The sequence below is a fragment of the Psammomys obesus genome, unplaced genomic scaffold (assembly GCF_907164565.1).
Source record: "Psammomys obesus unplaced genomic scaffold, mPsaObe1.curated_primary_1811, whole genome shotgun sequence".
In the NCBI taxonomy this organism is placed as follows: Eukaryota; Metazoa; Chordata; class Mammalia; order Rodentia; family Muridae; genus Psammomys; species Psammomys obesus.
The window spans coordinates 11,439,456-11,452,698 of record NW_026596134.1 but is presented as its reverse complement, the minus strand read 5'-3'; the positions used below and the strand labels follow the sequence as shown (position 1 = coordinate 11,452,698).

At 46.9% G+C, this 13,243-nt stretch overlaps 1 protein-coding gene and 1 pseudogene across 1 annotated transcript in view; one reads left to right on the top strand and one right to left on the bottom strand.

The window, feature by feature from the left end:
• The window catches only part of LOC129666047 (ubiquitin-like protein 5), a 34,832-nt pseudogene extending 27,095 nt beyond the window's left edge, over positions 1 to 7,737 (bottom strand).
• Positions 1 to 12,743, top strand: part of Kcnk13 (potassium two pore domain channel subfamily K member 13) — a 93,038-nt gene extending 80,295 nt beyond the window's left edge. The window contains exon 2 of the mRNA XM_055592948.1: positions 11,222 to 12,743. Coding sequence (XP_055448923.1) covers positions 11,222 to 12,105 — 884 coding nt within the window. The 3' untranslated portion in view covers positions 12,106 to 12,743. The remainder of the gene's footprint in view (positions 1 to 11,221) is intronic.
• The last annotated feature ends 500 nt before the right edge of the window (positions 12,744 to 13,243 follow it).

Here is a 13,243-nt window from a genome sequence, read left to right as displayed (position 1 = left end):
TTGGGCTGGCGATATGGCTCAGGGGTTAAGTGCACTGGCTGTTCTTTCAGAGGACCCGGGTTCAATTCCCAGCACCCATATGGCTGCTAAAAGCTGTCTGTAGCTCCAGTTCCAGGGGATCTGACACCCTCAGAAGACACATATACACAAAACACCAATGTAAGTAAAATAAAAATAAATAAATTATATTTAAAATTTTGCTTTAAAAAGAAGACAAACAAATTTAAAAAGCCCATTCAAACTCAGTCAAGATATGTCCAACCTATGGCCCTGGAGTCACATGTGTTCGGTGTCCTGGAATATCTGTTAACGTGGCACAATGCATGTTTATGTGGCATCTTATCTCATTGCCAAGAGTCTGGATGTCTGCTTATACCATCTCTGTGAACTTCTCTGCAGTCAGAATGTACTCCTCTCTGGCATCCTGAAGCAGTCGGGATTTGATGGTGGCTTTGTAATTTCGGCTTTCACTTTTGCACTAAACTAGCTTGGTCTTCAGTGATGATTTACCATTCCTTCTGCTTGAACTTGATTGGATTAACCCATTCGCCCCCTGTACCGTCTCAACAGGTCACCAAAACTGTCCATGAAATTAAAGTCTCCCTGGTTCTGGGCTCACTCTAAAAACCACTTCCTCGGCTGAGTAGTGGTGCACACCTTTAATCCTAGCACTTGAGAGGCAGAGGCAGGTGGATCTCTGTGAGTTCAAGGCCAACTGGTCTACAGAGAGAGTTCCAGGACAGTCAGGGCTACACAGAGAAACCCTGTCTCAAAAAAAAAAGTTTCCTGTGGCTTTACCAGCAGGTTTCTAGAGTTTCTAGACAATGCCAGGCCTGCTGGGCTCTGGATTTCCACCTACACTGAGGCTCCCAACAATGGCATGATCCAGTGTGCACTCAATAGCAGAGCCACAGTGCTACAGTGGCTGTCAGTTAAGCCTTAGACTCATCCTCTGGGGTCTAAGCTAGAGGCCGGCTTCAGGTTCCACAGGCAGCCTGCATGCATGCCTGTTCCAGAGATGCAAAACTCCCCCCCTCAGACCCTGATGATGCCATTGCACATCCCTGAGCCACCCTTGGTCTTGTTCCAAGATGGCACATGGAGGTTGAACTGCGAGGGGGAAAAGTCACTAATGTGCCATAGGTCTTTGGCTTTCAAGCTAGGTTTCTGAGTACATGAAGTTCCCCTAAATGTATTCGAGAGGCTGCTATATAGGAAAGATGGAGTTCTGATCGGGAGGGAAGGTGGTAAGGACCCGTAGAGCCAACAGCTTTATGGGTACCAAGACCAGTCCAGAGAACGAGAACACTTCCAGGTCGATGCTCTACGGCAGAAAATTCAAAATGGCAGGTGTCTCTCCGGAGGCTTCACCCAGAAGCCCAGAGAACAACGCTGTCTTCTTTACTGAGAACTCTTCAGGAGGCCTTGGCTAGATCTTTTCCCTGGAGTTGAGGAAGAAGCAGCTTCCCTCAGTCATGTGCCCTGCAGTGTGGTAACAGTCTGCTTAATTGAAACATTTCTTCCAAGTCTGGGGGAGGGCAATTTAGTTCAGGAGAGAACATAATTATATCTACTTGCTTTTAAGAACTACTTTCAAGATTTAAAAGTTAGGAAGCACGAGAATCAGGACACTGCCTTGAGATAAGTAAGTCACGTGACCCTCCTTCCCCCAGGCCACCGTTCTAAATGAGGGTGAAGTCAGAAATAATGATGGCATTTATTGCTACCAGAGCTGGTTCCAACTGTCATTCTCGCAAATGTTTGTGAGGAGGAAAAGGGTTTGAGAAAGGATAAAACGCACAGCAAAAATCCCCTGTTGTTTGTATCTCTCTCAAGGAAATGAAATTTTAAATGTCTTTTTAGGATTCCCATGAGTCCAGTTTTTGTAACCTGAGTACAAGAGTGAGTGTAATTTGTAGTAACGCAACTGATTTAGAGACTCCTAGTTTCCCTCATCCCAGCTGTCAGCTTTTATAGTTAGAATAGCAATCATTTAAGCCTTACTTGTAAAGTACTTACCGCTAAAGACCTTGTTCCTTAATTCAGAAGTTACCTGGGAAATGGCTTACTCTATTAAAAAAAATTCCCAGCCCTTTGTCAAAGGAGGCTTGCTGTTATTAAAAGGAAGGAGAATAACCTTAAGAATATCAAATTCCAAAAATACCTTTGACTTCAGGAGGAACATGTAGCTTCTACATGGACAGCACTTACTGTGCACATTAGCGCCTGAGGCAGACACCGCTTCCTTTGGACTCACTTGAGATCCTGAGGAGTGCGTTCAATCAGCCTTTGTCACTTGTGAGATGTCATAGATGCAATTAATCTTCAGGTAGGCAGGTCACCTGCCTGGCTAGCATGGCTGAGGAGCCCTGCACGTGCCCAGGGCTCCTCTTCTCAGAATAAACAGAACGAGCTCGGATCCAGGCCTCAGAGCATCCAGATCACAGAACCCTGTAATTCAGCGGGTCTTTGAGTTCACCTAGGTCCCCCCCCCTCATTTTCTCAAAGGGAGACCCAGAGTGAGGGGCAGCCAGTGATGCACTTGGGTTAAGGATAATGGGGACTAGAACCCAGAGCCACACCAAACCGGTGGCTCTGAGCAGGTTGTAGAATTCAGCTTGTTAGCATTGTCCCTCGTGATGGGAGGGGGCGGAGTTCCCAGGGGAAACGTTACCACCACCCCTGAACACAGTGTCTGGCTCCAGCTAGCTGCTCAGCCTATGTAATCCATCATCACAGCTCATCGTCTTCCTCATGACACTATTTTTGATTCCAAGAGCTGAAATGAAGTTCAAGCAGCCTTTCTCTTTAGGGACATGGAGAGAGAAGTTCAAAATTCATGAGCCAACAGTCCACAGAACAAAGGAAGTCAATCTGGTTTCTCTACTACATGGAGCAGCTGCAGCTTCGATGATCAACTTTCAGTTATGTGGTTGCTGGTCCCCCGTGGCCAAATAGACCAGCTCCTCTGCCGTGGAGGAAAGTCAGTGATTCTTCAACCTTAGGGCCGTCCTTATTATCCAGGCAAGGAACTGGGCTCAGATCCAGATGTGTGACATAGCAGGAAGACCTACTTTGAAACAAGCCACTTTTAATAGAATACAACCCAAAACTATCCATGGAGCACCATGGAGCACACACACACAAGTAGATGGCCGCTTGGAAATCCACTTTAGAACCAGCGTCCACCTCAGTCCTCGGTCACACCTCTGCATCTCCTTCTTCTTCTTCCTTCTTATGTCTCATCTTTCATAATCTAGAACCTCATTTGACAAAACAGAGCTCGACCTGCACCTGCAGAAGGGCCATACCGTGGAAGATAGGTTGGCAGGGAGTGGTCTAGATGGCTTGAATGTGCCCTCCCCCCAGTGGTTTGGGTGTTATGGCATGATCCCTAGTGTAACAATGCTGAGAATTTGTAGCGGAGAACCACAGGATGTGCTACCTAGGAAGAACTGATTCACTTCCCAGGAGACCCTGGGGACTTCTCATGACAGAGTTACTATACACAGAGCGAGATGGCCACCATCCCCAATTCTGTTTCCTCTCTTTGCCACATGATGACTCTCTCTTACGCTTGCTCCCTCAGTGATAACATCCGCCATGACATGATGCAGGCAGGGGAGTTGCCAGCAGAATTGGTTCCACACTGTTCAAAGGTTCTGCCTCCCGAACTGTGAGCTAAGTAAACATCTTATCGTTATAAAATGTCCAGCCTCATGTATTTTGTTAGAGTAACAGAAAACAGCTGGGAAACTGTTTCCTTCTACTCGTTTCCTTTCTCATAGGTAATATAGGAAGTAGAAAGTGCTCAAATAATTTGGAAATCACTATAATCCAAAGGAGAAAGGACAAGCTACTATCATATCTGCCATGAGGCACATAGTTAACCCAATATTTCTCCATATTGTTTTGATATAACATAACATTTGAAATGCCTCTTCTGTCATATGGGGGTCAGGGTTGCAATCATCTCCTGGAATATTCTTCACTGAGTTTTGGTGAAAATAAAACTTAGACTAATTTAGCCTCTTCCTGACTCTCTTTGCCGCCCTTAAATCAACAGTGTCTCCCTCCCAAGTTCTGATCCTAGCTGATGAATGTCTCTACCACCTTCGGGGTGAGTCTATCACCCTTGTCACGGGCTTACTCTAAGGCATTTGAAATGGAGGTGTTCTGCCCTCCCTCCCCTGAACTGGAATGTGTCAGACTTGGGTAGCTCACTCTTTAACAAGCTCCTTGGGGACTATGCAGGCCTACCACAGCTCAGCAGCTCTGCCCTGCATGATCTTTAGTTCATTCTGCTTTATTTCTCTGCATTAGCCAGGGTCCTCCAGAGAGACAGACTGGCAGAATGAACACATCTTACAAAGTGTTCATTAGATGGGCTTACAGGAAATTGGCTGGGTAGAGCAGCACTGGTCATTTGCAAGCTGGAAAGGCTGAGGACTCACAAAGCTGGTTGCCTCAGCAGTGCCAATGTGGCGCTAGAAGCCCAGAGGAGTCCCTGGCTTTCACACTGGAATGGTAAGAAGCCAGAGTTTAACAAAGAGTGGTGATGGCACCAACAGGGAGAGGGAGTCTGCCTGCAAGGAGTGAAGGCAAGAGGCAGGGCTCTCTGGAAAAGCTGTGGCACTCCCACTCAGCCCAGAGGGGTTATCTTTTAGCTGATCCCAGTTCCACGGAGTTGACTGAAGCCAGACAACAGTATGGGCCATTGGAAGTGACTCAGAAAAACGGGTTGACCTGATTTTATTGACCTCTTGTATTGTTTCTGGTTCTTCATCTTCAAGGCCAGGTTCAAAGCCCAAATAATGACTTCCCAGAGGGAGCAAATCTTGGCTGGGAACACTTGACCTTGAATATTCAATCTCTGTCCTTAAAACATTTTCTCTGGGAGACTCTAGTCAAGGGCTTTATCCACAGACATTTGTGTTTTATATCCAAAGAACTCTTCATGATTGAAGAAAATGTTAAGTGAAAACAACAGAGCCGAAGGACACCTTCAGAACAGCTCAAGCCTGGCATAGGGGGCATTCTTAAATATTCATTAGATGAATAAATCAGCTTCACAAACTGTGCACGGCTATTAAAGTGATTTTGTCAGCCAGTCATAGCACATGTGAAGGGGTTATTTCACCTATGAAACACACGGTTAGAGCCAGGGCAGTCCACGAATGGTCAATCTGATGGCGTTAAAACATGATGTATGAGCTAGTTTAAGTGGCTATACCATTTAGTCATTTCCCTGTTATGTTGCATTAAAGTGGCTGAAGGACATATTATTCAGATTACCACTATTGTGACAAAGTATTTGAAATAAGGAACTCTTAAAAGGAACGATTTAGGGTAAGCCTGGTGGCTCAGTGGTAAAGGCATTTGCCACACAAGCCTGATAACCAGAGTCCAATCTCCAGATTCCATGATGAAAAAAAAAAAAAAAGATTTAGCTCCAAAAGTTGTTCTCTAACTTATACACACACACAAATACACACATACACAAACACACCACAACCAACAACAACAACAATAGTAGTAGTAATAGGGGGGGAAAAAGATTTATTTTGGCTCATGGTTTTAGAAATTTCAGTTCCTGGTCTTGTCGCCTGATGTCTTTAGGCCTGTGGTAAGCAAAGACATCAAGCCATAGTGCGTGGCTGTAAGGAAATTGCCCGCTTCATGGCACCTGAAAAGCAGGGCGAGAAGAAAAGAAGACTGAGAACAAGAAGCAGAGGGTGAAGAAGAGAGCAGAGTCCCAGGACCAGACCCCCAGTGATGTAACTTCCTAGGTTTGCCCCACTACCAAGTACCAGAGGACGGTGGCCAAGGTTGTCACGTGGCCTTCGGGGGATTTTAGATGCAAACCATAACCTGATGGGCATGCAGGGGCCTCAGTCTCGTGTCTGGTATTTGGGGGTTATACTTCATTGATATGACTGTGGACATGTGACAGCTGGCACATATTCCCAATTTGCTTCCAGGCAATTTGTGCCAATTTCTTTGTCTCTTTGAAGAGTATGTGAGTTGCCAGAAGTGGGGGAGGGGGAACACTCTCATAACACACAAAAGGCTTTCCCTCCTTTAATCGTTTCTAGAAATTTTCTCTTTAGGAAGCATTTATCTAGCAAATGATGGGGGAGGGAGTCGGTTTACAATTAAGGGAGGCAGAAGAGATGTGTGTGCCCTGTGAGAACCCAGTCCTCACAGGACTGAGAGAGCTGAACACAGATCAGGCTCATTTGATGGTTAGGAATTAGACTTTTCTTTTAGGTGTGGTAATAGGACAGTCGTTGTGATAGATAAATGAAGCGCGTGGCAGTCAGAGACGCTCTTTGTTGGTGAGTGAATTAGTGTACTGCACGGTGTTTGTGTTATGCTACTCCAGCAAAGGGTCTTGAGATATAGCTCCATGGGAGAACACTTGCCTAGAATGGACAAAGCCCTGGGTACCGTTTTACAGATATATAGATATATAGCTATCATATATGATATATATAATTATATATAACATATTTTTGTCTTAGTTTCTTCTTGTTGTTGTTGTTATAATTAAACGCCCTGACAATAGCAACTCAGAGAGGAAAGAGTTTATTTCAGCTCACAGTTCAAGGGCACAGTCCGAGATGGCAGGGAAGTCATGCAACAGGCTGAAGGACAGCAGCTGGTCACAATCAAGAGTTAGAGAGAGATAAATGGTTACGCTCAGCTCACCTTCTCATTTTATACCGTCCAGAATCCAAGCCTAGGGAACGGAGCCACCTACCTCAGTTAACCTAACTAGGGTAACCTCCTCCATAGGCCCCCCAGAGCCCATCTCCCCATCATGCTCTCACATCAGCAGTTAGATAACATCCTGAGGTAAAGGGGTAGGCTAGAGTCGAAGAAGCACAGTGGGTAGTACAACCGGTTTGGACCTGGACTGCCCTCCAAGGCCCATGTGCTAACGCCTGAGTCTGCAGCCTAGAAAAACCATTGGAAGCTTTAGAGGCAGGGCTTACCAGGACGGAGTTAGGCTGCGTGGGGAGAATATTCTTTTTTAAGTGTATGTGTATCCGTGGGGATGTGCAAGTTGAATGTAGGTGCCCCAGAGGCTGGAAAGGTCAGAGGTCAGAGGTGGAAGGAGAGAAACTAGTCCGCAAAATTGTCCTCTGAGCTCCACACACATGATCTGCTAGCCGTTGCTCTTCCACATAGGTCATACACACATGTTCACGTGACGTTGATAATAATAAATATCTTAATTTAAAACCCAAAAAATAAAGTCTACGGCTCTGAGCACTTGTTTCCTGCCCTCCCCTTGGTTCTACCGATGACAAGCTTAGTCGGGTGGGGAAGCCTAAGCCTGGAAGACAACATGATCGAAGTTCTAAGTCTAGCTGGCTTTTTACTCTGTCGAATGGGACTAGCAGACTCGTGATGGCCAATTCTCCCAGTATGTAGTCTGACTTTTGTGGCTGTAATAACATACTCTAGGGAATACTCTTTTTCAGTCATGTACACGTATGGGTTGGGGGAGGGACCCAAGGCTTCTAAGGAAAAGGAGTTTATTTGGCTCACAGTTCTAGAGGGACCACAATTGGTGATGCCATGTTACTAGCAGAGCCCTAAGCTGGCATGAAACAGGGAGGGTTGCTGTGAGCCTCACTTGGTCTCCTTCACCTGCATTCGGTTCAGGGGCTCAGTTCCGATGACCTTCTCTAGCTCTAACCGTGCCACAAAACCCTCACCTCGAAACATCGTGGTTCATCACTGTTAGTGCAGACTAAACTTCAACAGGAGACTCCCCAGGGACACACTCATTCCACAGCCCTCACTCGTGACCCCGGGGGCTCTTCTTCACTGTCTATGGTATTGTTTTGTTTTAACATTTATGAATATTATTTATTATTTCAGGAATAACGATTATATCGAGGTTAACATTGTCAACCTCATTGTCCAGATGATTAAACTGTCTACAACTCAGGCTAGTAGGTAGAAGCTGGACGCGGCAGCCTGACTCGCTGAAATCGATTCGGATTGCTAACAGTCGCCTGGGCAACTATAGCAGCAACCATTAAAGGTGCTTGCTTCGGGAGGGGTGTGGCCTGATAAGCCCCTCCCTGCTGCGTCACAGAATGTTCACGGACCTAGTCTTGTGCTAAGAATCATAGCTGCTAGGATTCACGAGCCTAATGACCACATCATGCTCAGTGTGTGTGTGTGTGTGTGTGTGTGTGTGTGTGTGAGTGTGCACACATCAGCATTGTTCCTCGGGGCTGTCCACCATTGTGTTTTGTTTGTTTGTTTTTGTTTTTAGTCAGGGTCTCTAATTGACCCGGAAATCACCAGGTAGACTATCTGGCCTGGCAAGGGCGCCTCGGGGACCCACGTGTGCCCACCTCCGCAGCACTGGGGTTACAGTTACATACCACACCTGGCCTTTTTAACACGGATTCTGGGGACTGCGCTCAGGCCCTGCCCTTTGCCAGTTGGGCTATGGGTAAGGCCACGCCCTCAGTGCTCAGCTGCACCCATGCTTACATAGGCAACGCTTCACTCTGTGTGTTCCAAGTAAGCCCAGTAAACTCGCTGGTTCCCCAGGGAGAAGTTCGTGGATTCATACTCTGGTTTGTCACACGCAAGGTCATATTTTGATTTGTAATTGGGAGCTTGTACCGGGGGTAGACATTGTTTACAGCTCTTCAGGGAAGGAGTTCTCATAAGGAGCTTGTCCAGGCCATCTTGGATGGCTGTCTTAATTCATTCTGGATGCTGTGACAAATACCACAGGCCGGCATTATGCTCACAGTTCTGGAAGTCCAAGGTCAAAGCCTTCATAGAATCATTGCTGTGTTCTCAGATGGCAGAGATGGTGACATTCTCCGAGGTGTCTTTTCTTGTAGTCGTTGTCTGAGCCAGGCTGCTTTTGAACTCCCTACATCATCTAACATGTCCTTGAAGTTTTCTGGTCCTCCTGGCTCCCTCTCCCACATGCTGGATTACAGGCATCTGTTACCACACCCAGCTTATCAGACAAACCCTCTACTAACTGAGCCACGTCCCCAACTGCCAAGGCATCATTTAGAAAGACACAGATGCCATCCATGAAGGTCCCACCCCTATAAGCTAATCACCTCACATAGGTCCACCTTCTAAAACCACCACCTTTTGGGTGAAGATGAGAGTTTGGCGAGATGAAATCATTCCTGTCATAGCAGTGGCCTCTGCTTCTATCTTCTACAGGGAGCACTCACAAACTCTCCTGGTTCAGGAATCCACTGAGTCCATCAAAGTATCTCCAAGTTCCTTCAATAATTGGGAACTACTTGTTTGACTTGCTGGTGGCTCAGTGATGTTCTTTTGGACCGAGTAGAATACAGCATTGTTCAAAACCTACTTGTAAAACTCAGTGCGCCTAATTCATCAAACTCAAGCCTCCACAACTCTACCTGCCTCTACTCATCTGAGCTTGAGGATAGGAATTTAACTCCTAACTAGAGAGGACAACACATCTCTTTACCTAATGGAGAGAAATGACCTCTACTGCAAGGTGGCTGAGGAGGCTTTGATTTGAAGCAAGGTTTCCAAAGGAGAGGTGATGTTTTGATTTTTTTTTCTTCCACTATTTAGGGTCCTAACACTCAAAATCTCCATTCTATTGTTCTTGTCTCTTTCTCCTTCCTTACCAAATGCCCCATCCATTCTTGTTTTGCTAAAAGCTTAACTCATTATACTCCTTTATTATCTTGGTTTAAGGCCTTTTGCTTCTCAGCCAAACAGGGTTGCGAACCATGTGTGCTGAGAACCATGACTTTAGTTAGAGAGTTAAATGGTGCTGAATGCACACATCAGGTGCTTGGAAAAGGTGGTTCCTTGAGTTCATCTCAGGACACCATGAAGCCCTAACCCCAGTAGCCCACAGACCTCAAGATCTGATCTGACTAGTTCCCAAGGGAAACCTAGGGCAGACAGCCACTAGTTGACCTATAGCAACAAGATAAAGGTCAGCTTTGAGGGAAGTTACAAGGATAATAGCTGAGGTTTGGGGATCCCAGTGATGGGGCACAATGAGGAACCTGAAACTTGAAAATAAAGAAAAAGTGTAAGGACCAGAGTTAGAGCCTCAGAATTCATGTAAAAACCCAGGCAGGCATGGCAGCTTCCCAGGGCAAGCTAACCAGCTAAACTAGCCCGAATCAGTGAGCTCTGGTTTCAGCAAAAGACCTTGCCCCAATAAGTAAGGTGGAGTGCAGTTGAGGAAGATACCCAACATCAACTTGCGCGCGCGCACACACACACACACACACACACACACACACACACACACACACACACACTACATATGTACACATACATGCAAAAGAGAAAGGAGGAAAAGGGACAACCATTACCGCTGGCATGTACCTTCTGCCTGCACAGTGCCTCCTTGGTTCCCAAGATTCTCGATATAATCTTCCCAGACCCCCTCTCAGCAGCTGCCACGGAGCTCTGTGCCACTTCCAAGCCCAGCACTTACCACACGATATACCAATTGTCTGCAGAACCAGAGAACCAGGGAGACAGCAGCTCTTCCGGTTCTGTCGCCAGTTCTGTGTCTGTGGAATAAATGAATTCTTACGAGTCTGCAAAAACCTTTATTTTTGTAGGAGCCTGTGTGTCTCTGAACAAGGTCTGTTGATTGTGACTGTTTGTGTTCCATAGTGTACAAGGACATCCAACAAAAGAAGGGCAGGAGGCTGGGACCTAGTCACATGCTCAGCACTAAGCCCTTTTTTTTTTCCTGGCTGGTTCCACTCAGAGGAAGAGGGGCCTTTTCCTGCCTTGCACAATAGCACCATATGGGCTTACAGCAGGCCAACTTTGTGTGCTGAACAACAGCCTTCCAACAGCGATGGAGAGTCTCCACTTTCCTAGAAAGGCTAGAGCTGAGGGACTTCATAACACTATGTCTTATACTCCTTCACCAGCCTCCAAGCCTATATGCCAGTGGTTCTCAACCTGCGGGTCATGACCCCTTCAGGGTCCCATATCAGATATTTACATTACGATTCCTAACAGTGGCAAAATTACAGTTGTGAAGCAGCGACGAAATAATTTCATGGCTGGGGGTCACCACAACATGAAGGACTGTATTAGAATGTCGAAGGATCAGGAAGGATGAGAACCACGGCCCTCCACCAACTCCACTCCCAACCAAGCTCTCACTCACTCCTCTCTCCCCTGGCTTTTGTCTTCTTCACAGGGTTCGGGATGACAACACCAGCCACAATCGGAGGGAAGATTTTTCTGATCTTTTATGGTCTCATTGGATGTGCAAGTACCATCCTCTTCTTCAACCTCTTCCTGGAGCGGCTGATCACCGTCATCGCCTATGTCATGAGGTCCTGTCACCAGCATCAGCTGCGGAGACGCAGGATGGTGACCCAGGACAACATGAAGGCCCCCGAAAAGGGCGAGGTGGATAACCTAGCTGGCTGGAAACCCTCTGTGTACTACGTCATGCTGATCCTCTGCTTGGCATCAGTGGCCATCTCCTGCGGAGCCTCGGCTCTGTACACCACCATGGAAGGCTGGAGCTACTTTGATTCACTGTACTTTTGCTTTGTGGCTTTCAGCACCATTGGCTTTGGGGACCTGGTGAGCAGCCAGAATGCTCAGTATGAGAGACAAGGACTCTACCGCTTTGCCAACTTCTTCTTCATCCTCATGGGGGTCTGCTGCATCTACTCCTTGTTTAACGTCATCTCCATCCTGATCAAACAGACTGTGAACTGGATCCTGAGGAAACTGGATAGCGGGTGCCTCCCCCAATGCCAAAGAGGACTCCTGCGGTCCAGGAGGAACGTGGTGATGCCTGGCAACGTCCGGAACAGATGCAACATCTCCATAGAGACGGATGGGGTGATGGAAAGTGACGCTGATGGGCGGCGTCTCTCAGGGGAGATGATCTCCATGAAGGACACCAACAAGGTCTCCCTGGCCATCCTGCAGAAGCAGTTGTCCGAGATGGCCAATGGTGGACCCCACCAGGCCAACACATCCTCCCGGGAAGATGAGTTCTCAGGGGGTGTGGGAGCCTTTGCAGTAATGAACAACAGGTTGGCAGAGACCAGCGGAGACAGGTAGGAACCAGGAAGTAGCTGACAGAGGAAGACACCCAGGGGCAAGTGGAGAATAAGACACTGTCACAACCCCAGCGAACTTGGCTATGTCCCTGGCTGTTGCAATTAGCTTCTCAAGTTCAGCTTTGGAAATCTGACCTTGGCCTCAGGAAACAGTGACCGTCATGGTCCATCAATTGGGGAGGAAAGCCCCCAGGAGCCTAATTCTAGCCTGAAACTGTGAATGGCTGAACTCACTCCTTCTCCCAGCCCCTCAAGAAAAGGAAATGGATATTCCAGAATGTAGCAGGGCCTTCTTTTTGCTGGGTTTCCTTCCAAGCTTATTTATTGTTGGTTTCATTGATGGGGAAACCATCTAATCTACTCTTTATAGCTGCTGCTGGGTTTGGGAGTCTGTTGGGTTGGTTGGTTGGTTGGTTTGGTTTGGTTTCCTGTTTGACAAATGCACCTTTCTTATGTGATAAGAAAACTAAATGCTTCTCAAAGCCTTTAACTGCAGCAAGACAGCAGTAAGAGATGAGAGCAACTCCCTTTTGTAACTAAAGCCCACAGCTTAATGTGTTTGTTCTCTCTGAATGGTTACACGGACTCTGTCTTTTTACCAGGGCTCATGGCCTGTTGTAGAGGCAACTATTTATTAGAACTGAAAATTGAATAAATTTTCATTTTGTTAACTAAGAAGCCATGGGTGATCATTGCGGACAGTGTCGAGGAAGCTGGAAATACGCACCTCATCTTGGAGTCTGGGTTGGAACTGTAACATTCTTGGCCACATGATTATACGTGGCTTTCTTGTCTCATGTATTGCAGGGCTGGCTTCTGAGACTGTACCAAGGCCAGCGATGTGAGCCTCCCTGGCCTTTAGAGCACCCTTCCTAGAAATGGAGGTTGCTGACCTTCTGAAATGCAAGAGAGAACATGTAAAGCATAGCAGGAGTCATTTTTCACAAGATTAGAGCGGGTACACACAGCACCTTCAGAAGTGGCGCTCCGTCACACCACATGGCTTCCTTTAAGTGGAGTCTAACAATGGCATAAGCTTTTCGGCTGTGGTTGTCTGTTAAGCTCACTTTGTGGCTCCAGCTGGCCTTGAACTCATGATCTTCCAGTCTCAGCCTTCCAGGTGCTGGGATTACAGGAGT